The 26,485-nt window shown below is 46.5% G+C and overlaps 1 protein-coding gene across 6 annotated transcripts in view; it reads right to left on the bottom strand.

The window, feature by feature from the left end:
- EFCAB11 (EF-hand calcium binding domain 11) overlaps positions 1-26,485 on the bottom strand; it is a 136,384-nt gene that overhangs the window by 101,635 nt on the left and 8,264 nt on the right. For all 6 annotated transcript variants that reach the window (XM_066388266.1, XM_066388265.1, XM_066388263.1 and 3 more), the window contains exons 4-5: positions 16,146-16,247; positions 15,221-15,311 (exon numbers count right to left, since the gene is read on the bottom strand). In XM_066388266.1, coding sequence (XP_066244363.1) covers positions 15,221-15,311; positions 16,146-16,247 — 193 coding nt within the window. The remainder of the gene's footprint in view (positions 1-15,220; positions 15,312-16,145; positions 16,248-26,485) is intronic.

Below are 26,485 nucleotides of genomic sequence, written 5' to 3'. Positions count from 1 at the left end.
TCATATTTTTTATAAAGCCTCTGCATCTAAATCTGCAATTGAAAACCCAGTGAAGAAGACAATTTGTAATAGGCCCAGATAAAATTAAGGACCAGCAGCTGCTCTACTTTATTTAACACATAATTTGAATGTGCAACTTTGTCTTTGTTTGGTTTTTTTTTTTAATTTAATTTTTTGGGGAACAGTTGGGTGTCGACTCAACAAAACACCTATCTGTATACTGCACCCTCGTGTGCCCATCGCCCCAGCACAGTCTCTTTAGTCCCCGTGCCCCCCACCTCTGCCCACCTCCACCCACCCCCAAACCCCTTTCCCTCTGGCTGTCACCACACTCTTGCCTGTGTCTATGTGTCATATCTCTGTGTGTGTGGTTTGTCTGTTTGTTTTTTGCATAATCCCTTCACCTTCTGTCACCCAGTCCCCCACCCCCTCCCCTCTCTGTCACCCAGCCCCCCCACCCCCTCCCCTCTCTGTCACCCAGTCCCCCCACCCCCTCCCCTCTCTGTCACCCAGCCCCCCCACCCCCTCCCCTCTCTGTCACCCAGCCCCCCCACCCCCTCCCCTCTCTGTCACCCAGCCCCCCCCACCCCCTCCCCTCTCTGTCACCCAGTCCCCCACCCCCTCCCCTCTCTGTCACCCAGTCCCCCACCCCCTCCCCTCTCTGTCACCCAGTCCCCCCACCCCCTCCCCTCTCTGTCACCCAGTCCCCCACCCCCTCCCCTCTCTGTCACCCAGCCCCCCACCCCCTCCCCTCTCTGTCACCCAGTCCCCCCACCCCCTCCCCTCTCTGTCACCCAGCCCCCCCACCCCCCTCCCCTCTCTGTCACCCAGCCCCCCCACCCCCCTCCCCTCTCTGTCACCCAGTCCCCCCACCCCCTCCCCTCTCTGTCACCCAGTCCCCCACCCTCCTCCCCTCTCTGTCACCCAGCCCCCCCACCCCCCTCCCCTCTCTGTCACCCAGCCCCCCCACCCCCCTCCCCTCTGTCACCCAGCCCCCCCACCCCCTCCCCTCTCTGTCACCCAGCCCCCCACCCCCCTCCCCTCTCTGTCACCCAGCCCCCCACCCCCCTCCCCTCTCTGTCACCCAGCCCCCCCACCCCCACCCCTCTCTGTCACCCAGCCCCCCCACCCCCCACCCCTCTCTGTCACCCAGCCCCCCCACCCCCTCCCCTCTCTGTCACCCAGCCCCCCCCACCCCCCTCCCCTCTCTGTCACCCAGCCCCCCCACCCCCCTCCCCTCTCTGTCACCCAGCCCCCACCCCCTCCCCCTCTGTCACCCAGCCCCCCCACCCCCCTCCCCTCTCTGTCACCCAGCCCCCCCACCCCCCTCCCCTCTCAGAGCAGTCAGCCTGTTCCATGTGCCCATGCCCCTGTTTCTGTTTTGCTCATCAGTTTATTCTGTTCATTAGATTCCACATATAAGTGAGATCATATGGTATTTGTCTTACTCGGACTGGCTTATTCACTTAGCATAATAATCTCCAGGTCCATCCCTTGAACATGCAAACTTTGATCAACCACATTCTATTCCTTGACTCATTTATTTATTCATTCACTCATTCATTCATGCATTCACTGAATACTCTCTCCATCAAACAGTTAAATTTCTGCAAAAGGGAACAAGTGCGAGACTCCTCTCCTGCCCTCTCCTCTCCGCAGAGGAGAGCCTCGATATGCCCCCTCCAAGTGGGAGAAGATTTCTACTTGAAATCACAAGTGGATAACCAGGAACCCTAACAATAAGAAGACTTGGGTTAAGAAAAGTATTTTGTAACTTGTATTCTTCTTTCTAAATGCATTCTTTAACATGATTCCTGAATGACACTCAATGCTTAAAGTGTGCTTAGACATTTAACTGTAAATCCCATTTACTGTACCATTGTTATTCTTAAATAAGAAGAGCCAGCAAAGGAGACCCAGGCTGAGGCCACAACCCTGTCCATGACGCAGAAGGCAAGGTCACGTGCAGTGCGCAGCAGCGAGAAAGGTCTGGTACGACCACGACAGAGAGCAAGTCGATCTCACCGTGTGTTACAGAGCTAACGCGCTGACTTGGGTGTGGTACCCAGAAGGGCTGAGAGGCTCGGCAGGAGAGTGCAGGCCACAGGCAGAGGAGGAGACAGTGATGGCACACAGGGCCACTATTTGCCATCCCTGAAGCAGGGAATCAAGAACAAGTGAGTTCAAGTTCGCCTGGCCGGCAACAGGGTATGTATGACATGATTTGAGTGACAGGTGTACCAGACCTCAGCACAAATAGAAAGCATCAGAATTACACAGGACCAGGGCTGGGGCACTGTGTAGAGAAAATGGACTCAGGTAGCACAAACTCTTGGTCAAGTAGGCACACTAATTTCTGCCAGTCAGAAGGTCAAGGTCAGCAGCAGGAGATCTGAGAGCATCAGGACCCAAAAAGGTAGACACAGAGCTGACAGAGCTCTCCAACATTACACCTGATGAGCGAGGGAGGGGGAAACTGCCCGTGGTCTGTGCGTCTGCGGGAGAAGGCAGACACATTGCAGAAAGGCGAGTGGTAAGCTCGCTCCTGGGCTCAGACTGGCACAGAGCACATCCAAGTACCAGAGCCCCGCTTAAGAGCTCAGGCCCAGCAGTGTAGGACAGCAGGCTGGTCAGAACCACGTAACCAGGCCCCCTGGTGGGCGCCTCTGGACAGAGGCACAGCCTGGGGCCCCAGTTATAAGCAGAGACGAGGGAAAGTGGTATAAACATCCTTGGGGCTCAGTCACAGTGAAGGAGAACGGAGGCAGGGGGTGGGGAGGATGCAGCAGGGGGAAGAACAGTAGGGCCCCGCATGAGAGCCCCCAGTGACCCATTCTGGGCTTGTAAGAGTCTCAGTCCCCCGGGTGGGAGGGGCGTAGAGGTGAGTGACGGGCAGGAGAGAGGCATGTGGAAAGGCCAAGGTCATCAGTGCCAGTGCCCATCCTGCTCTCCTGGTGACAGGCGGAGGCGAGGGGAGGAGCAGAAATTAGCAGGCGCCACACGATGTCTGCAGTGCATTTAATTACTATTTCGCCCTGGTTTTCTCCAGCAGCAGGTTGCAACCAAAGGGGAAAGACAAGCAGACACTGCGGGCAAGCTGGAAATGATAAAACAACATGACGAACTCCCAGCCAGCGACGGAAAGGCCGTTCTGAGTGAACCGAAGTATAATCCTGCCCTCTAGAGAGACAAGCACGGGTCCGGCTTAGAGCTCCCGCCCCCGTTCCTGTTATAAAACCCTACTTACGGATTTTAAATATATTCTGTTTCTCCACTTTATCTGGCAAAATACTTTGCAATTGTGATAGACTTCCGAAGGCAACACACCTAACAGGTGGCTTCCTTTCAAAGCAACCTGCACTGGGACGCCTGCTTCAGTTTTATGTGATAAAAATGGTGCGGCAGCTTCCTTTTGTACGCTTTTGTAAATAGTTCCCTTTGTTTTATGTCACAGACAACCAAGTGCAATCTCGAGTATAACGATCCAAGCCAAACCAATCCCTACAGACAGGGGAGAGCTATCTAACTGCACAACGGGCTGATCGGGAGCGTCGCTGGGCAGAGAGAACGCGCCCGGCCTCCTTGTGTTTTTGTCAGGACGTCCACACCGTTAAAAGAAGTGAGAAGGGCCTGACCTGAGGTGGCGCAGTGGATAAAGCGTCAACCTGGAAACGCTGAGGTCGCCAGTTCAAAACCCTGGGCTTGCCTGGTCAAGGCACATATGGGAGTTGATGCTTCTTGCTCCTCCCTCTTCTCTCTCTCTCTCTCTCTCTCTCCCCCCTATAATGAATAAATAAAATCTTAAAAAAAATTAAAAGAAGTGAGAAGGGAACAGAACAGCGATTAAAGAGCACAAGCCCGGAAGTCAGCCTGCCTGAGGAGGAATCTGGTTTCCATTCCTCGCCGGCTGGTGACCTTGGACGAGTCCTTTGACCTCTCCAGGCTTTTCTTCGTCTGTAAAATGGGAACAGACAGAGCCTAACCTGTGAGGATCTGCTGAGGACTCCTTCAGCCCAGTGTCTGGTACATACTAAAATACTCAGGACATGTCAGCGGCCAGTGTTACTGGGGCTACCGTTCTTAGATGCATTCATGTGGCGAGTGCGACAGGAGTTGTGAGGAAGAAGGAGGAAAGTTTGAGGGCTGGAGGGGTCAGGGAAGGCGGAGCTCTCAGGAATGGATGTCATTCTGACAGGTGGACGGGGAAGTCAGAGGAAGAGCAGAGAGGGCAGTGAACCTGGCATGAGCGAAAAATGCTACAACAGAAATGAGACGGGACCCGTATAGAGCTAGTATATCAGAAGTCTGGCATAGAAGTTTTGGTTTGGGGCATTCTGGGAGACGTGTTAAAAAGGCTTGCCAGGTCCCTCTGTGGGTGGGGACCCTTGTGTGTCAGGCTAAGGAATCTAGACCTTATCTGGTAGGCAATAGAGAGCTACTGCCGTCAAGCAGTAACGTTAAAAAGCAATGCTAAATCACTCTCATTATCCCAAACTTAACTAGAAAGATAGCTGGTGATGTTCAATGGATTACCCAGGGATCGTACTACAGTAAACACATTTGATTCAGTACGTTTGGAGGGAGTCCTGAGACGAGGCATTGCTAGTAAGCTCCCTCATGCTGATGCTGCTAATTGTTGGAGCACTCTTTGAATGACAAGAATGCATCTCCTCAAGGTAGCTGGATGGAAGAGAATCACTGGACAGGAGGCAGGTAGACAAGATGGCTGGGCGTGAGGTATCGAAGTCTCAGGTCAGTATGTCATTGATGAAAACATAGTACTGGAAATCTTTGGTTCTGATTTTAAGCCATATGTTTGAAGAATAACCAAAACTTTGAAGTGTAACTCCTCATTCTGACCCTATTTTTTTTCTGACATCTTCTTAAAACAGTGTCAATATAATATCTCATATAAAATAAGTCATTTCTTTGATTAAGTACAAGTTTTTCTTATTTTATAAATACAACACATGATATTATCAAACTTTTCGCCCAGAAGTTACCTATTTAGTACAGAAGAAAAACACAAGAACTGAATCCCTTTCTTCTATAAAGGAAAATGGCATGAATACATTCATGATGTGCAGCCATTACTGACTTCAAGTTTGACTGAAAAGGTTAGTGACATTTGGTCCGAAGAAAGAAACTCTGGCAGTAGTTTCTTATGTGACAGTTGGATTAAAAGAAAAACAGCTCTCATGCTATTCCAGCAAGAACAGCGTATTCAACCATATATGTAGATGAAAGATTGGATACATTGGCCATAATACTTGTTACAGTGACATCTCGAAAACTAAAGCCTGGGCTGGGTAGCTGTCAAACAGAGTCATTTCCTCTTGAGAGCGGGCTTTGTCACACTGACAGACCACATCTGTATTCATGCTGGGGTATATTCTGAATAATATCTGTGCTACGCAGGGAAAATAAAGGACACTGGCAGGCCACTCTCCGTGACAGATAACCCCGTCAGTGCGTCTCGGAGCTGGAAGAAGCCTGCCAGATCATATAAGGCGACACCCTCATTTCTGAGAGGAGGCAAGCGCAGGCCGGAGAGGTTCTGTGGTGTGTGCGAAGTCAGGTAAGTGGCAGAGACGGGGACTGGAACTCAAGTCTCCTGATTCCCAGCCCTGGGGCTTACCGCACTACGTAATCCTAATGCGGCACCAGTGTGGGATTTGGACAGTAAAACAAAAGTGCATAATAAAAAGCCTGTATACTACATAAACCATTCATTTACATAAAATGTAGTCATCTGTTCAACACGCACAGAACCGTGCCGTGGGGAGCGTGAGGATGAACGCCCGAGCGTGCCTGCTCACATTAGCTCACGTTCTGATACTGGAAATACCACGGGGACACCAATAACGACGCATACACACCGGCAAGGAAGACATCTGTGACAGACCGGGAGTTTAAAGCAGAAGCTGGAGTCTATTTCCCTGAGAGGGTTGGAAGGTGGTGGGCAGGGTCTAGGGTAGGGCCAACTTTTAAGAAAAATATCTTAACATCTGGGCCTTGAAGGATGAGTAGAATTTGCATCAGAATGGGTTTAACCAGCCCTGGCCGGTTGGCTCAGTGGTAGAGCGTTGGCCTGGTGTGCAGAAGTCCCGGGTTCGATTCCCGGCCAGGGCACACAAGAGAAGCGCCCATCTGCTTCTCCACCCCTCCCCCTCTCCTTCCTCTCTGTCTCTCTCTTCCCCTCCCGCAGCCGAGGCTCCATTGGAGCAAAGATGGCCCGGGCGCTGGGGATGGCTCCTTGGCCTCTGCCCCAGGCGCTAGAGTGGCTCTGGTCACGACAGAGCGACGCCCCAGAGGGGCAGAGCATCGCCCCCTGGTGGGCAGAGCGTCGCCCCTGGTGGGTGTGTCGGGTGGATCCCGGTCGGGCGCATGCGGGAGTCTGTCTGACTGTCTCTCCCAGTTTCCAGCTTCAGAAAAATACAAAAAAAAAAAAAAAAGAATGGGTTTAACCTAAGAGAGGACTACAATATCTGGGCATCCTGAATGGGAAAGATTAAATAATCCATCCTTGATAACGTGAACTAAGTTAGATTAACTGCAGAAATCAAAATAACGCATTCTATTTGAAAATCTGTGTAATGAAGTCATTTCTCTTCTGCATTTGTTTTCTGGTTGTTCCAGAGTGTTCATTCCTGCATCACCAGTCCTATCGTTCTCAAAGGGTCATCCTCAAATGCAAGGATATAACCTTTGTCCACGGAGCAAAATGGATTAAGAACCTTCTGAAAAACAGACATTTTCTTCAAATGATTAGACTATAATTATTTCTATAGCTGGATTTTAAAAGTATAGTTTTATTCAATACATGACATATGAAAGTCCTCAGAGAGAGATTATTCTGATGTCACCTTGAAAAGCTTACACAGTCCACACTCCCCAAAATGACCACGTGCAAAAGGGTAAATAGGAAAGGGGATCTCTGACAATAAAATTCTGAAACAAAACAGTTCAAATAAAAACGAATGCACTACCACTGCAAAGAAAAGACACAAATTCGTGAAATGGAAATCGGAAACTTCTCAAGAAGTCTCCTTCTTTGGCCATTACACTTACACGCCAGGCAGAGCTGGTGACCACAATGTGTGGTGACAAAGAATGAGACAGAGCCCTGGCCGGTTGGCTCAGTGGTAGAGCGTCGGCCTGGCATGCAGGAGTCCCGGGTTCGATTCCCAGCCAGGGCACACAGGAGAAGCGCCCATCTGCTTCTCCACCCCTCCCCCTCTCCTTCCTCTCTGTCTCTCTCTTCCCCTCCCGCAGCCGAGGCTCCATTGGAGCGGAGTTGGCCTGGGCGCTGAGGATGGCTCTGTGGCCTCTGCCTCAGGCACTGGAATGGCTCTGGTTGCAACAGAGCGACGCCCCAGATGGGCAGAGCGTCGCCCCCTGGTGGACATGCCGGGTGGATCCCGGTCAGGCGCATGCGGGAGTCTGTCTGACTGCCTCCCCGTTTCCAACTTCAGAAAAATACAAAAAAAAAAAAAAAAAGAATGAGACAGGCTCTTAAGTCTCTTTTTCTACTTTTCTATACACAGGAGCATGTAGATACTTACAGATCAAAAATCATATTCACCAAAGTAGGTCTTCACTATAACAACTGCGATTTTGTGGAGATCACATGACTACATTTACAGAAGAATCCTTCTCATGCACAGAATAATGACCAGGAAATTCTTGTTAGAGAGTTCCTAAGACAATGATCTGTAACAAGTCAGCTGCTGGCAGAAAGGGATTCCAGGAAGTTAAAGAGCACAGTGAGGGATAACACTTCCAAAGAGATGCAAATGACTGGCAGAAATAAATGCTATCTCTCTTTTTTAAGATTTTATTTATTGATTTCAGACAGAGGAGAGAAAGAGAGAGGAAACATCAACTTGATAGTTGCTTCTCCATGTACCTTGACCAGGCAAGCCCAGGGTTTTGAACCAGCGACCTCAGTATTCCAGGTCGATGATTTATCCACTGTGCCAGCACAGGTCAGGCAAAATAAGTGGTATCTTAAATCGCTTTCCTATAGAATTCTGTAAGACTCTTCCATGCAGCCTCACAGAAGTCTGTTAGTTCATCTTACCCAGGCTCGTGACAACCCTTCCCGTTTATAATGGCCACGATCGAAGGCATAAACAATTCTTCTGCACTCCCTTTAAAATTGCATGCCTACACCCTCACCTCCACTGATGTTGACACTGAAAACAGATCAGTCAGCATGTCACGCTGCTCTTCCTGTCGACCAGTTTTTAACACCCCAAAAAGAAGTACGTTCTGTGCTTTTTGACCTTTCCCATGGAACACAAAGAATAGAAGTCTTACACCAAAAATATCAGATACAACTTTAAACGCCTCCTGTCGTGACTGGAGAGCATTTTGGTGCCCCAACAGGGAGTGGGCTTTCCGCACATGTAGGTTTCATTTCGTGGCTGGCAAGCAGAAGATGATTCCCAGAACTTTTTGCCAATGGACAGGTGGTGGGAATGTGCAAATCTCAGCGCTCACAATCAGACGGGGGAGGCTCCTCGCGTGGAGGAGTCAACACCCGTGCAGAGAGAAACACCAGCCAGAGCGACCACAGGGGGCTGCTGACCGGCCAAGGCAGGGGAGAGCAGTAAGCCAGCTTCCCGATGACAGCAGAGGCTAGCTAAATCCTGACCGGGCAATGTCCCCAAAATAAGGCAGAAAGGGGGCCATTGGAGATTAATGCAGGAAAATCACATGTAGAAAAAGGAAAACAGAAAGCAAAGCCACATGTGGTTATAAAAGCTTCCGATGGCATTTTATGTCCCCTTCCTTCATTTATAAGTAAATCGACGCATAAAGAAAACTCTACGTGAGAATTTTACTGTCACGGGGTGTTTCAAGTGACAAGGGACTAGCATGTATTTAGTAAGTAACTACAGTGCATAAATCAACATCCTGGGGACAGGGGAAGCTGTAGACAAGCGCATAAAGACAAAGAGCTTGTAGTATTTTATGGAGATAATGCTAAACACTGTATTCTTGTTTATCAGGTAAGTGACAAAAAAATACACAACCATAAGTACAATCAAAATTTAGAGAAAGGACACAAGAATGTTCCATGTAAAGAAAAACAGGCTCTATTGAGCAGAACCTTGAAAAGGCAGGTCTAACGTGGACAGACAGGGAGTAGAGGAAAGCGGTGACAGCAAGGGAAACAGAATAAAGTTTAAACACACACCACACGCTCAAAGGAACTAGCACTTAGCCAAGGAAAACAGGAATTTGGGTCCTAATGAAAGGTGAGTTTAGAAAGGTCACCAGATGTTGGCCAGCCAGGTTAAATACTTTCAAGTTTATTCATTAGAAGCACTGAAGATTTTGAATATATATATTTTTAATTTTTGTTTATTGATTTTAACGAGAGAGGAAGGGAGAGCGACAGGAACATTAAGCTGTTCCTGTATGTCTCCTGACCATGGATTGAACCAGCAGTCTCTGCGCTTCAGGACGACATTCCAACAAACGGAGCTACCCAGCAAGGGCTGATTTTTTTTCTTTTTAAAGACAGCACCACAAAGTTTCCAGTAAGTTCTATAAGTATTAAAAAGGAAAACTTTTTTTTGCTTGTTTTAACCTTTTTGTGCTGGAAGCAGTCTATTACTTTACATTAATTCCATTGTATAAGCAGTACTGCCAGATCTCATAGCTCTTGAAATTCTGCCATTTGTAGTGGGTAAAAAAAAAAGTTATTTTAGTTACTCAAACACACTCAGTTATTTTAGAACATAAATATACAAATCATTATTATCACTCTAAGTGGAAAGCAAAGATATGTTTAAAACACTCAAAGGGGGCCCTGGCCGGTTGGCTCAGTGGTAGAGTGTCGGCCTGGCGTGTGGGGGACCCGGGTTCGATTCCCGGCCAGGGCACACAGGAGAAGTGCCCATTTGCTTCTCCACCCCCCCCCCCTCCTTCCTCTCTGTCTCTCTCTTCCCCTCCCGCAGCCAAGGCTCCACTGGAGCAAAGATGGCCCGGGCGCTGGGGATGGCTCCTTGGCCTCTGCCGCAGGCGCTAGAGTGGCTCTGGTCGCGGCAGAGCGACGCCCCGGAGGGGCAGAGCATCGCCCCCTGGTGGGCAGGGCATCGCCCCTGGTGGGCGTACCGGGTGGATCCCGGTCAGGCGCATGCGGGAGTCGGTCTGACTGTCTCTCCCCATTTCCAGCTTCAGAAAAAAAAAATAAATAAAAAATAAACAAAACAAAAAAAAAACACTCAAAGGGGACCTAGCCAGTTGGCTCAGTAGTAGAGCGTCAACTCGGTGTGCGGAAGTCCCAGGTTCGATTCCTGGCCAGGACACACAGGAGAAGCGCCCATCTACTTCTCCACCCTTCTCCCTCTACTTTCTCTCTATCTCTCTCTTCCCCTCCCACAGCCAAGGTTCCATTGGAGCAAAGTTGGCCCCAGGCACTGAGGATGGCTCCATGGCTTCTGCCTCAGGCACTAGAATGGCTCCGGTTGCAATGCAGCAATGCCCCAGATGGGCAAAGCATCACCCCCTAGTGGGCACACCCAGTGGATCCTGGTTGGGAGCATGCGGGAGTCTGTCTGACTGTCTCCCTGCTTCTCACTTCAGAAAAACAAAACAAACAAAAAAACACCCAAAGGAATCTCAAATTTTGAAATCCAAATATTAAACATTTTATATCTCAGAAGTAACAAATTAGTATTAATTATTGTTTTTTACCTAAAATATCATCTCTTGGTTTAAGAAACTAACTTGTTCCTCAAAACCCTTCCTTCAGTTGAAAACTTATTTCCCTTAATTTATGCTTAAAAAGCTATAATAGCAGCCCCCAAGCAATCATCCATTAAAAATAAAATCTCAAAAATCATTGTTTCTCCCAATAAAGTAAGCACCTTCATAAAACAAGAGTTTAAAAGAGATAGAAAAAAGCTTAGGGGGCCCTGGCTGGTTGGCTCAATGATAGAGCTTCAGCCTGGCATGTGGATGTCCTGGGTTCGATTCCCAGTCAGGGCACACAGGAGGAGAAGCAACTATATGCTTCTCCATCCCTTCCCCTCAAACCCCCTCATCTCCTCCCGCAGCCATGGCTTGATCGGTTTGAATGCATTGGCCCCGGGTGCTAAGAATGGCTTTGTGGAGCCTCTGCCCCAGGTGCTAAAAATAGCTCAGTTGTGAGCATGGTCCCCGATGGGCAGAGCATCAGCCCCAGACAGTGGTTTCTGGGTGGATCCCAGTCAGGATGCATGCAGGAGTCTGTCTCTCTATCTCCCCTCCTCTCATTTGGAAAAGAGAAAAAGAAAAAAAAAATTTTTTTTTTTAAAGAAAAGCTTAGAGGATATATAAAATAGTAAGATATAGCAAAATAACAAAGGAAATGAAACGTCAGCAGATATAGTGCAAGAAAGTAATGTAAGAAACAAACCAAACAACACAACAATGTGGGAGAAATGCCATATTGGATGTAGCACAAGGGAGAAGAGACATTTCTGAAAATATAGGACTTCCACCATAAGCATAATCCATGTTCTCAACGAAAAAGTGACATGAAAATGTTAATGTTCAATCTGTTATATACTTTTTATTCGAGGACAGTGGCCCAGATAAACAGTCTTGAACATGAAAGGCACCAGGGAAGATAGTTCTTACAATTCATACTAGAAGATCAACTTCTGCTAAACAGAAACTATGCACAAGGCCTAGAGGTGAGCTTTGAATCCACTTAACTGTAGAAGGTAACATTAAAATGAAAGAGATTATGATTACAGAACAGAATATGAAAGCTATGGACCTTGACTATCCACACACACACACACACACACATGTTTAAAAAGACATTGCTTCTATTATGAGAAGCAATCAATGAACAACACTACAAGTTGATTCTTCTCATCTCTCTCCCTTCCTATTTCTGTCTCTCTCTTGCTTGAAAAAAAAAGGCATTGCTTTTATTCATGATAAAAACCACTAAAGTAGACATAACCAAAGTAGTCAGGCGACAATTCACAAACCTTGTAAAAGTCTCTCATTTGGTTCTTGGAATGCCCTCGGATTTAATCAATAACAATACCAGTGTTTCTATCAAGTTATAAAGTGAAATGATTCTTTAATGCTTTATGCCCTAAGTCTATATTTTTAAATTGTTCGTGTAGGTTGTTTGGCTGGTTTGATTGTTGCACTTTGTTGGTTTTGCTTGTAAAATGAAAGTGTAGTATGGGCAATGCTTCTGAAACAGACTGCTCTTGATCTTCGGGAGTATCTTTGGGAAGAGCCTGCCAGACGAAGCACTGAAAATTATGAAAACGACTTCAGTCATTAAAAGCACAGATGACTTCCACTCTAATTAGAAGGCTCACTCTCTGGCTGCCTTCTTTTTGTGATCCTCAGATACCAGCTTTCTTCCGGGTGACTGTGGACCTGGGTGATGAGCTCCATTTATGCCGGTCAATTAATTCAAACGCTACTCTAGCTTCTCGAGAAGCAAGCGTCTAACCTTGAGAGCATTACCAGATGTTGGACCATTGATTTTCTTCTCCTTATATTCTTGAAAACTGTTTGCGCCACCGAAAACAGAGATATGTAGAAAAGTTAGACATCCCTTTCTTCCACCTCCTTAGATGTACACTTGGAGGAAATATTTCTCTATCCTTTTCTTAGTTTTACACCTTCGTTTAATACTTACTATGCATCACATATTCTGGCTTAGGGATGGTAGTGCTATAAAAAATAATAAAAGAGAGAGTTTAAACAGGGCATGTTCAAGCTAAAATGCTTGGTTTAGGTATACTGCAGTGATCGCCAAACTGCTTTGACCACATGATCCTGGGAAAGATAAGAGTATGGGTCTTTGGGCCGATGTATACATTTATTTATAGCTTATCTTCCTGTGTACTGCCCTGTTAATATCTTATGTACAGTATAAAATATAATGTAGAAATTCTAAAGAATTAAAGATGCAAAAATTTTATTTGTTGATAGCAAATGACTTTCTACTGTCACTAGAAATTATTCATCATATTTATCAAGAACATGATTTATATACTTTATTATTTCTGAACATCCCAGTTTAATTCTTTGTGATTGAGCAATTTGTTTTAATACTTGATTTTAATGGCTGTTAGAGATCTCTCATGAAGATATGCAGAGATGAATGGGAAAAGGGCCTCACGGTACCACGTCCCTTGGTTTTTCATTCCTTCCTCTGATAAGGAAGAGGTTTAGGGCTTTCTATTTATTATTATCTTGTTATTGCTAACTGACATTCAGCAACTAAATGCCTACCTTTCCTCATATTTGTTGTTCTTGAAAGCTATCAAATTTTTATATTTTTAAAAGCTGTGTTCTAAAATCACTGAAACTTCGTTTCTTTTCTTTTCTTTTTTTTCTTGTTTTTACCAGATTAGGAGATGTTATTTTCATCTTATTAAACATGCAGATGTGAAGAGTTTTAATATGTGACACACATAATTTTTTTTTGTTTTGGGGGGTTTTTATTAGCCAGAGAGAGAGAGACAGACAGACAGACAGGAAGGGAGAAAGATGAAAAGCATCAGGTTGTAGTTGTGTCACTTTAGTTGTTCACTGATTGCTCCTCATACAGGCCTTGACCGGGGGGCTACAGCAGAGCCAGTGACCCCTTTGCTCAAGCCAGTGACCTTGGGCTTCAAGCCAGCGACTTTGGGTTTCAAGCCAGTAACCATGGGGTCATGCATCAAGCCAGTGACCCCATGCTCAAGCCAGAGACCTTGGGCTTCAGGCCAGCGACTTTGGGCTTCAAGCCAGTAACCATGAGGTCATGCACCATGGGGTCATGCATCGAGCCAGTGACCCCATACTCAAACCAAAGAGCTCACGCTCAAGCCAGAGACCTTGGGCTTCAAACCTGAGACCTCAGTGTCTCACCTCAGCGTTCTATCACTGCACCACCACCAGTCAGGCCGTACAGCTCAGTGTTAATAACAGTGACTGCAAATCCTTATTTCAAATAACCTATACTTGATAATTTGTAACGGGTAGGGCTGACTTCTAGTCAGATTGTATGAAATTACTTTTATACCAAATGGGAACCCCTGCCAGATGCTCAGATGCTCCCCAATATCCACTCTCTCCTTCCTTCTCAGTATCAGAAACTCAGAGGGCACACGACCTCCCGGAGCAAAAACGACATTTCCCACATGGCCCTGCGACTAAGTTTTGGTCATGGAGACATAAGCAGAAATAAGGGACAGCCTCAAAAGGAGGGGCGTGCCTTCGGCTCCCTTTCCTCCTGCGTTGCTGGAATTCAGGCTTGATGCCTGAAAGTTAAGCAATCCTTAAAACAAGAGGGAGGAGCCAGGCGTTGAGGCAGCCAGAACAATGAGAACGGAGGAACGTGGGTCCTCCATGACTATGTTGCCATCGAACAGCCTGGACCGCCCGTGTTCACGCGCGAGAGAAGCACACTGCTATCTCTTCCGAGCGGCGCTGTCCTGGGTTTTCCGGCTCTCCGCCCCCGGAGCCCCAGCCAGTACACCTGCTCCCAGGGTCGATGCTATCTCTTCCGAGCGGCGCTGTCCTGGGTTTTCCGGCTCTCCGCCCCCCGAGCCCCAGCCAGTACACCTGCTCCCAGGGTCCACGCAGCGCTCACGCCAGCCGTCAGGTAAGAGGCTGCTCCGCCACGTTCTCATGTCAGCACATGACCTGCAGTCTGCAGTCTCCCAACAGAACATGCTTCTGTGCCACTTACCCGTTTTGTCAGAATTAGTTCGTAAAGATAACACAAGATACTCTTCGAATCCACTTTATCGGGTATCCGTGCGCGGCAACGAGGGGACCACCATTAAGCAACGCCAACCCTTCTCTCAGGACAACACAAGGAGTGCGTGTAACCTGCGTCTGATGAAGCGCAGGCCGGGGGCGAACGCCAGCATCCATGCTACATATTCAAGCTTCACCGATTTCGGCCGAGACTTAAATATACAAAGAAGTTCTACTTTCCTCCTGTTCCTCTCTCACCTCTACCAAATGTCCCTATGCGTCTCCCTGGTGGGCAAGCACCCACTATCGAGGGTATCAGGGAACTGATGGTTAACAACAAATCAATTCTTTCCGGGATCATGATAATATGCTGTGAGATGAAAATGTTCATGAGCGAAAAGTCAGCACAGTGAGGTGTTCTCCATAAAACGGAAAACTTGTAAAAAGCAAACGGTGAATCCAGGGGTGGCTATATGGGAGGATTTGGGTGCCTTACCTGAAAACCTCAAGAACAATCCTGTCTGATAACTTGGGAGCCACCTGCTTGAATGCTTTTTGGAAATCGTCCAGAGTTAAATACCCACGATCTAGTTGAAAACAAAATATAAAAACATTCATTTATCTCTACGAACCTTCTGAACTGTTATTTCAGCCACACAACTAACTCACATGATACTTTAATAGGTTACCAGGAGAGGAGTGGTCATTGACAGTTGATTTTACACGTAAGGTAATCTGCGATGGTCTCATTGGAAGAATTTAAGGATCCAGCGATGCACTCCTTCAGTGCAGTTGCGGGTGACCTGGAAGGTCACGTATAGCCCTATCATTCGCTAATTCTCTGAGTCCAGGGAAAGGACTATGGAGACACGCCCCTCAATAACATGAGGCTTCAAGTCTTTGTAAACAGCCCAGACAATTCATTCTTAAAAATTCACCTTTTTTCCTTGCTTGCTATTACGTATAATGATCATCAGAGGGACATGGTACCAGCAGCCAAGAGACTGAGCCTGGACTCTATGATTATTTCCGTCCTGGGTAAGATCTGTGGGTATAATCACGTCTGGTGTGGGAGAACAAGTCCTCCAGTAATTTGTGGGTCAAAGCAGGAATAGCAGGAGATGTCATACGTCTCCCACACCACGGTAGGTGGTGCATGACCCTTACCCCCCATGGCCAGCCCTTTTGCTGTCCCGATTATAATCCTAAATCCAAATATATAACTATTAACATTATTTCATCCATGGTAAATGTCAAGAACTTAAAATTATGATAGAGAAAAAAAAATTCATTCCTTAGATTACCAACATAGCTAATGAGGACTGTAAAATTAACTTCCACATATATTTGATGAGTCTATGTTCCCGTCCACAGTTCCTTAATAGCAATTTTTAATATCAAAACACTTTAAAGAGACTTACAGTGCCTGTCAAAAGCTGTGAAGATGTGTCTCATTTCATTCCGATACAGCTGAGCTTCCTTCTTTTTCCTTACAATGTTTAAAAACTCCTTCAGTGACAGACCTAAAAGTCGGGGGGTGGGGCGAGAAAGTCCTGTAAATGACTGCCTTCCTCTTTAGGAAAAAACCAAACACTAACGAAAAGCAATACGTATCACAAATTCTATCTAGATTTTGGTGAGCGGTATTTATTCCTAAAGATCTATAAAATCCAAAGGACATCTTCCTAAATGCTTAGTAGTAGGCCCAACACTAGGAATCAATAGCAAAACAAGAGATGCTTTTAGTTCACTGGGATTTTCCAGGGGGATAAAGGAATGGTGACCCCGAAAAGGTGTAACACACTTCTCTACATGAGAGCTAACGGACGGGCGCCAAACTAGATATTAAACAAGGTCTCATCACTTTCCTTCCCTTCTGCCCCTTTGATCCCTTTGGTCCTAGCCCGACATCATGACCGCAGGGTTTTTATTTTTTCCAACTGGGAGATCGGGGCAAAGAAGTAGTTTCTCAGAAGTCAATACCAATTGCGCACCACAGATAGAAGTGCAGAGAATATTCCATAAGCAGTGGAGCTGGCAGCGTCCCCACCTTGGGTCTCCCGATGCCTGTGCTGCAGCCGCTGGCCCTGCTTCCTGCCAGCCTCGTAATAAAAGGGCCCGGCGTGATCGTACGAGACGGGGTACTGGGCTTACAGAGTCTATTAAAATGAATTCTAATGTGATCCTTGTAATAGGTTTAAAGAGCAGAGCCAAGAATTTCAAACGTTTTAGTGACCTGAACTCTAAATATATATATAATATTTATGTAAAAGCAGCTCATTTTTATGCCTCAGGATTTCCACTATAAAAAACGTATCACTGTCTTAAAAATAGCCCCGAATCATACAATCACCACATGCTAATTTTTAAAAACATTGCACCCTTTTCCTTTTGGTGAGGTGATATAGAGCCTCATACCTTTCCTAAAATAGTTACATTAGTTGAAAAAAAAAATGTAGATAATAGTTTTCTTAATTTTCTACGTTTTCCTGATTTGCAGTTAAAGATTTAGAAACCAAAGAAGTCAATCTATCACTATGTGTTGGAATGATTCTTTTACAGTTCTTCAGGACCCACTGTGTGCCAGGCAGTGCCAAGCTCTGGAAACAGAGGGGCAGAGGGAACGCATGGGATTCCAGGCCTCAGGCAGTTACTGCTCCAGTCGGGCACACAGGGATTACACAGGTCCAGCTGCAAACATACACGTCATTATAAATCGTGGCATGTGCAATGCGGGGAAAAGCAGGAGCTTGTGAGAGTCACAGGACTCTTCCTGCAGCGGGGACGCAGGTGAAGCAGACATCTATTAGAGCGGGTAATCTTTAAGCAAAGGCTAAATGATGAGAAGATACCAACTGAGGAGCTGAAGGATGGGGAGGAGGAGAGCATCCCAGGCTGTGGAAACAGCAGGTGCCAGGGCCGCGGGGGGAGAGGTGGGAGAACGGAAAAACGAGTGGTGAGTGAGAGAGCAGCCCAGATGCAGGTGGGGAGGTGGGCAGCCCTGGTGGACCACGGGAAATCATTGAGCTTTTATTTAAGTTGCAATAGGAAGTCCATAAAAAATAAAAGGTTTAAACTGGGAAGTGACATGATCTGAGGTAGATTTTATTTTTTAAAAAGATCTTCCTGGCTGTTACCTCGAAAAAGAACTGGGAGAAAGCAAAACGTAAAAAGGGTGACCCGTCAGCAGGCTACTGGAACGAGATGCGGCTGCGAGGGGGTTGGCAGTGGGGACGGAGGAGAGGAAGGTTCCAGACGTGGTTCACAAGGGAGGAAGGGCTGGATGAGGCAGGTGAGAAGGAAGATGTCAAGAATAACCCCCAGGGTCTGACTTGTGTACTCAGTAGTTTGAGGAGTCACTTAAAGAGACGAGACAGACTTGAGAAAGAGCCGGACTGGAGGCTGAAAGGATTTGGACTGTGATTTGGACTTAAGTTTTCTGTGCTTCAGAGATTAGTAAGAGCAGACAGAGGTCACGAAGGCAGCGGGGCACCCAGGCATTTCCCCCAGCGCCAACCAGAGTGCCGGGGGCGTGCTCAATAAACACGCGCTGCACGGAGTCCATGCGTGGAGCTCCCCCCCCCCCCGTAGGAGGGGGGTACGCATCGATGCAGCTCCATTCCGTTCCGTTCGCCCTGGCGACCAGAGAAGGTATGTGAAACTGCTAGCTGAGGTCAAAATGGAAGTCGTCATGCCCCGTTCCCACGGGATCCGACCCAGAACTTTGGTTTCACGAACACCAAAACCTAATCAATTAAGTAGCACCTAGGTTAGTTGAAATTCTGGGATACTGTATTCACTGAGCATGGCATATCTTACCAGGCCATTCGCAACCTAGCCCCAGCCTCCCTTGCCAACTTCCCGACGTGTCCCCCAGACAATCGGCTCTCTCACGCCTCCCTACTCCCCTACACGGCAGACGTGCTGCGTGGAGTGTGCGTTCTCCTTTTTCTCTGAGTGAATTTTTACATCTCCCTCCAGATGCAACGAGGGCCTGACCTCCTCTTTGAAGGCTACCCTGATTTCTTTCCGCTGAGTCCCTTTTCTGTGGCTGTTGATAATACAGTCATAGACTCTGTTGGGTCCTGTGGTAATTATTTGGCCACATGTTTGCCTGAGACACGCTAAGGGAAAGCACTGTTTGTTGTTCAAAAATTTATCCTCAGGGCTTAGCATGATACCTCGCACATAAGTAGGCATTCATTAATGTTTTTAGGCATTCATTAATGTTTGTCGGATGAGTAAATAATAGGGGATATTATTTCTAGTTTCCAGCAAACACATTAAAATGTGATTTTTTATTTATTCATTTTAGAGAAGAGAGAGAGAGAGAGAGAGAGAGAGAGAGAAGGGGGAAGGAGCAGGAAGCATCAACTCCCATATGTGCCTTGACCGGGCAAGCCCAGGGTTTTGAACTGGCGACCTCAGTGTTCCAGGTCGATGCTTTATCCACTGAGCCACCACAGGTCAGGTCTAAAATCTGTTTTAAATGACCTTACAACTTTGTAAACAAATGCCAAAAAGTAGGTCACATTTTATTCACACAGTAAGCAAAATAAATCATCATTTCTGAAAACTCAATTTCTAAATGCATATGATACAGTAAAATAAAATAGAAAACTGAGAGGGAATGGGAACGTATGCACTTGTCATCTGCCTCTGACTCAGGGACATGATAAGAAGAAACAGCACGGATCCTGGGCTCACCGTGTGGTTCGCGAGAAAGAAAGGTACGTGAGCGCTGATACCTTTTAAATTATACACTCAGAAAACTGATGGGTATTTAGATCTACAAAGGAGCCAGGTCTTTATTTCACAATCTTGTGGGATTAAAAAGTAGACGTTCTTCAGCTTTTCCTAGGTGAAAATGTGGATTTCAACCCCATGTTTATCCCCACTTAGAGAGAGGAACGACCTAATAACTGTATATATGTAGTCAAGGTCTTTGACACTATTTCCCCACAGGATAATGCACCTTATTTTTTGAAGTCAATACTCTAAAAGTCAAAAAGTGATATTAAAACCGTGTAAATGCACCCCCACCACCCCCCTACTCTACATGCCCTTAACTTGTTTTAACCTTCCATGGCAACCCGTGTCCAAATGGAAGCCCCTTCTCTAAAGAAGACAGAGAGCTCAGCATGCAGCCCGGCTCTCGCACTGTAGAGGGGTGACCCCTTTCCAAGCCAGTGCACAATGGTTTGCTCTTCTAGAAGCTCCGAAATGCAAACACGTGAATGTAAGGTGTATGCTTCTTGCCGCTCTTTAAATGGCCTAGAAATAGAGGTCCTCCTACTAGCTCCACCTGCTGTCACAATATTCAAACCTAAAATCACCACTTCACAAAGACTTTCAGTAATTCTAGTGCCATCAGATTTCATGCCCAATGAGACGTGCATTACCTGTTCCCATCCCAGAGGGAAAGAATACGTTTAAAACACTCTCATTTCAAATACAAACGCTGGGTCTCCCATGTACACCGTTCACTGATCAGTCATTGAAACTCGTACTTACACACGAGGATCCCAACAATGTCCACAACCACACAGATCAGTGCATTTATCTGAGTTTATTAGTAACGTGTCTACACAAAGTGTTGAGAAATTGCCCAGGCAGTTGGGTTCTATCAGTAGTTGGCAGACTTTTTTTTTTTAAGCTGTCGGAAAGCCTACTGTGTAGAGGGGATGAAGACAGAGCTATCTGGTTTGGAGCGAGGCTGGCTTCCCACCACTCCCTGGCCAGCTGTGCTCCCAGAGGTGCCCCTGCAGGACCCAGGACTGAGGATTATGCCTTCAAGACCAAGGGCACCAAGGATCTGTACAAACAATTCTAGACTCCACTCGTCTCTGCACTTTCCAGACCACTGGAAACATTTCCTTCCATTTTATAAACCACTCTTGGCAAAATGGACCCTTCTCATGTTCTATCATGAATACGACTTAATCCATGGGATAAAAATATGTTGCATACAGAAACTAGGAAATGTTTATCTTTTCCAGTTTTTTTGTGTGTGTGTTTAAGCAGTTTCCTAGGAGGGTAATCATCTTTCGCTATAGCATGGATATATTAAATAAGTCCAACAGAACTATAAATATTTTCCTTGAAAGTTTCATTATGAATACACACACACACACAGACACACACACACACACGCACACACCCATACACATATATTGTGGTTCACAAGTCGAAGCTTCGGGGTCTGTGGACACAGAGAAATCCCCCTGAAAATGAAGCACTGGTCTAGTTTTGGCTATCACGTGGAGCTTAAGTTAGAAACTGCAATCAACCTGGGGAGAGTGAAGGAGAAAACAATAAAAATGTCAACTTCCTTAGACTGTAAGTCTGGCCCTAGATTTAGTAGGAAAGGGAGGCTCGCGTTCATTACGCCACAGATGAATCTTTCTGGGGACTGAACATGACTGAAAGTGGGAGTTTTAAAGGCTTGAGTGTTCTTTTAAAAGGCATAAGGCAAGCCTTCTTTAGTTTGAGAAATAAAAGTCAGATTATGAATTCTAGAGGCCAGGAGAGAAAAAAAAAAAAAAAGGACAAAATGTGTTCCCATAAAAATACAGCCCGGACAGAAGGTGAACGTGGCAGCCAGGCCGTGGAGGACAGGGTCAGACAGGTGAGAAAACTCAGAGGACTGACACGTCCTCTCGGCTTCTTGCCCACGCGTCAGGGAATGAAGAGAAAAGAACCCTCCTTAAAGCAAGAAATCAAGTCCTACTCTATCTCTGGGAGGAAAGTGAGAAGAAAGAGTGAAACAGGTTCCAGTAGAATAGAGAAATCTGAAGCAATAAAATTTTATTTCTAGGACATCGGACAGGAGTCATTACCCTCTTATTCTGTACCTCTCCTGCTCATAAACGGTCAGAGGTTCTCCGGTGCAAAGTCCTGATGCCTTATTCTGGAATTCAAGGTCTCAAGGGTCCTTCTAGGCAACGGGGTCCTTCACCCCCTTCCCAACTGTGGCCTCCATCAGGGCAGCGGACTCCGCTAAACACGATTTGTGTGCAGGTCAGCACTACCTTCCATGTGGGTGCAGGAGGTCAAACCACCCCAGGGAAGGCGAATCTAATGCTTCCAGCAGGACTCACTCACAGTACGACTGACTGCCGACAGCCCCGGGTATGCCAGCCTGACAGGGGACAGGGAAGAGGGGATACAGTAAAGACAGGGATCTGGGGGGAGAAAGTCCTGCCACTGAGGGTGAACACTGGAGGCAGAGGGTCTGTGAGAAACCCCGCAGGGCCAGGGGGCAGAAAGAGCCCCTACCGAGGAGAATGTGCTGCCCTGGCCTTTTCTGTCGCTAGCTGTGGACAGCGGGTGAGAAAGCACCATCTCTGTACCAAGTCTACACTGCAGGACAGGCAGTGTTTCTATGGGAGTGGAGTGTGTGGGGTAAGTCTAAATCCGTGCTCCGTTCCTCACCCACTGTGACACGGGCAGGCGCAGAGAGGGGCCATGGGAGCTGGGGACAAGCGTGCGGCTGGCGCCTGCATTGTGTCCCCTCATTTACTATGTCCCCTTTGCTCCTGCACCCACCCTCCCACACCGGCACCGGCCCACACCTGTGCAGGAAGGCAGTGTTGAGCTCCTCCACGTTCTCAGAGGCTTTCTTGTCTCTAGTGTTCATGTGACATCAGGCCATAAAAGAAGTGACAATACTTCTTTCATCTTCCCGACCCCATATTTTATATTTTTTTAATGTCTTTTAGGTCAGTGTGTGTGTTTCCTAATTTTTTTCTATCTCTACAGTGAAACTCAGCATCCTCTACATGCGAAAATAAACTAATTTAGGGATGCCTATCTGGGCGATACCACAAAATGGTCCTAGGATTATAATTTCAAGAAAAGGTAACCTTAATGTGTAGGCAGTTAAGTTTCCCAATTATAGAAAACTGAAACTAAGAAGTCAATTGAAATCTGAAGTCAAGCAAATAAACCCTTCTTACCCTGGAAATACCGCAGCCTAGAATTGTTTGTACAGATCGGGGACCCAAAAACAACAACACATACAGCAAAAGGTGTTTACATAGAACTTAAAAGTCTAGAAGATGAGAATTTCAACTTAGGTCAAGGATATATTTAATAGTCCACTACCTGCTTCAAAACAAATCAGACAAGATAGTAATAAATAAAAGCACACGAGCCAACTGGCCAATTAACCCAGCGCCCACAGGTTGCTCTTCCATTGAACTGAAACTAGATAGCACCACGGAGTCAAACAGCCCATAATCACCTTTATGATAAATCAATCTCTTTGACTTTCCCATCATTCAAAGTTAAAGGTTAAAAGTTCCTAGAAAGCCTTTCCCTTTTTAAGCATGAAAGCAAAATATGTTCACTGTCCTAAAAGGGCAATAATGTAAGGTAATAGAAAAGACATACACAGCAAACTAATCACCCCGTTAAAACAAAATTCTGATGTGCTTTGTTCCGGCTTTTTCCCGAAGGCATACTTTCTACGGATCTGAGGTAACAGTGGGGGGAGGGGGGTTCAGTGGGGCAACGTTCATGCACTGCTCAGCTGTTGTTATTTACATAAAACGCTTTGCAAATGATTGCACAAATCACCTGAGGTCCCACACGGTCTTTGCCCTTCAGGGAACTTCCCCGACATGTCTGGTGTTAGACCACTGGCCTACATGGAAGAAATGTGAAGAAACAGACGTAAAAATTCACTAATGTGTTTACTGAACCATTTTTGTGGACATTTTTGTCCACTCATCAGTCTCCATCCTGAGACGTCACAGAAATAATATCCCACATCATAGAAAATGATGTCTCTCCAGAAAAGAGTTTCTATTGTATGGACAGCTATGCTTGGTTGTGACTCCCTGCTTGCTCTGAACACAGAACAGCGCAGAACTCCACTGGACACTGACAGCCGCTGCACAGAATTTGCCTTGAGTGTACTGACCCACTCCTGACACCCACTCATTACGTTCCTAAGGGAATGAACACTGGCCTCAACTCTGTCACAATGACTAATAATGACTCAGGGCACCATTAAAATCAAGGGAACGGTTTACTGAATGGTTGAGAGGGCAAGCTTGGAGATCAGACCTCTGTGGCCTGCTACTCACTAGGCACCGCACCACCCTGGGCACAATACTTAACCCCTCTAAGCTTCGGGATGTTTTTTCACTTACAAAACAGGGATAATCCTCATATCACAGAGCTGCCTTAAATTTAACAATCCATGAATAGTGCTCTTCACAGAGTCTGGGTGAGTTTGGCATTAGGAAATTGTGGGTATAGTATCTATAATAATAATAAACACTGCAATGCAAGTAAAAGTATTTGTAAACAAGTAAAAAAAACAACAAATGTCGGGATAAAGATACTTTTATTATTCCTCTCTGGAGCCCAGTTTCCTCATTGTAACAAAGGGAATAGATGACAGGTTTCTAGGTTTCTTATAGTTGCAAACTTCTTTCCTTCTTTGTACTTGGGAAGATATGAAATGTGTCCCAGAGAACAAAGGTTGTAAAGAAACAGAACCCTATAAAAGAGGCAGCAGAGTGTATACTGAATGAACCCCAATAGCAATGTTTCCTTAAACAAGTGACTTAATTATTTTCCTCCCACTAAAATAATTCCTGGTTTCTGGTCCCTAAATAGTTTTTGCTGATACTCACTTGCATATTATAAGCATTAAAAATGTCATTAGCACCTTTTTTTGCTCCTCATTCTGGCTGCCTTCCAATGCTTCCAGTGTAACTTTCCCTGAGATATTCTATTCGGGTTTTTTTTTTTTTTTTTGTATTATTCTGAAGTTGGAAACGGGGAGGCAGTCAGACAGACTCCCACATGCGCCCGACCGGGATCCAACCAGCACGCCCACCAGGGGGCAATGCTCTGCCCCTCCGGGGCATCGCTCTGCTGCAACCAGAGCCACTCTAGCGCCTGAGGCAGAGGCCACAGAGCCATCCTCAGCGCCCGGGCCAACTCCGCTCCAATGGAGCCTCGGCTGCAGGAGGGGAAGAGAGAGACAGAGAAGAAGGAGAGGGGGAGGGGTGGAGAAGCAGATGGGCGCTTCTCCTGTGTGCCCTGGCCGGGAATCGAACCTGGGACTCCTGCACGCCAGGCCGATGCTCTACCACTGAGCCAACCAGCCAGGGCCTCTATTCGGTTTTAACTTAATTTTTTACTTAAATTTTCACAAGGAACCTCTACAGAAACAACCCGCTTTCAGAGAGACCAGACGCTCTCGGGAAGCGGGAGCAGGGCCTCCAGGTGTGGGTGCTGTGTGAAGTGTGGGTGTCGTCACGACTCTGCCAAGTCAGGCTTACTCCAGGAGGTGAGTGTGGCTCTCCCCCGGGAAGCCGGGCAGCAGGTGGGACCTCCACAGAGGATCCTGGTGGGGAAGGCAGGTGAAGACGTGGCCCCACCTTGTCTGGACGTAAGAAGAACTATAGCTCGCGGAAGACTTCCCAAGTCAGCCACACAGAAGAATTCTGGAAACTGGAATACCTGATTAAATAGCTTCCAGAGTGCCAAGGCTAACATTTCAGCTCTTCCTCAAGATCAAAACATTAAGGAAAGAGAGATTATACTTGGAAAAACACTTATTCTGTGCATAAACCCTCTTCCTGCAAGATAAAGAACATGTACAATAAATCTGACTCACGTCACGGAGAGGGAGAAAAGGGGGAAGTGGATGGTTGTTAGCAGAAATCAGAGTTCAGCTGTGATTTGGTGCTGGGTGGCTCTTTTTCTCTTTTTCTTGGAGTTGCGTGGGCTTGAGTCTCCCTTTTCACGTGAACTAAAGCTAGTTAGCAAGTTAGTACCTTGGCTATCAGTCTATTCCTTTAAATCAGGGGTCAGGAACCTATGGCTCGCGAGCCAGACGTGGCTCTTTTGACGGCTGCATCTGGCTCGCAGACAAATCTTTAATAAAAAAATAATAACAACGTTAAAAATATAAAACATTCTCATGTATTACAATCCATTCATTTCCTACCGCTCATGTTCATGGTTGAGGGTGGCTGGAGCCAATCACAGTGTCCTCCGGGACAACACCAAATTTTTATTGAATAATGTGTAATGTACATGGGTCGTTGTATGGCTCTCACAGAATTACATTTTAAAATATGTGGCGTTAATGGCTCTCTCAGCCAAAAAGGTTCCCGAACCCTGCTTTAAATCATGAAGAGAGTGGTGCTTGGAGAAAGTTAAGTTCACATTGCTATCAGACCGGACAAGGAAGGGAAAGGAATGGAAGAAGCATGTGGAGTAAGGAGGGTCCCTTCACGTTCATTTTGGAGCAAGATGTTAAAGCGCCTACATTTTGATCTCCTCCCCCTACCCAATCTTCCTGAGTTTCTCAGATGACTAATTTACTTTGTAGCCTCTTGAAACATATTTTTAAACTAATTATTAGGAAAAGATGCAGTGATGGGAAACAGCCTAATGAGCTGATGAAGTGGATGTGAGAGTCGCTGTTACGCCCTCGATACTGAGCTCAAGGAAACGCACGCGGGAGCATCAAAGTCGAGCAGCCCTCAGCGGGAAGACCACTCTCAGTACCAAATACTTCTCATTCGGAAGCACTCCTTAGGCCATCATGAATTTGAGAAACTGTTCCCCAATAAACTAAGCAGTCTTCAAGACCTGTGAGAGCACTGAGGCACAGGACAGACCACGAGAAAGCAGCAAATGTAGAGCTTTAAGTTTTGGACAAGAGCCCGTCTCATGTACATCAGAATTGGTATCAAAGGGAAGCTCTATCCCTGCAACCGATGTGAGAAAC

This window comes from Saccopteryx leptura, chromosome 6, assembly GCF_036850995.1.
Source record: "Saccopteryx leptura isolate mSacLep1 chromosome 6, mSacLep1_pri_phased_curated, whole genome shotgun sequence".
NCBI classification, from domain to species: domain Eukaryota; kingdom Metazoa; phylum Chordata; class Mammalia; order Chiroptera; family Emballonuridae; genus Saccopteryx; species Saccopteryx leptura.
This window is presented reverse-complemented; position numbering and strand designations above follow the sequence as displayed.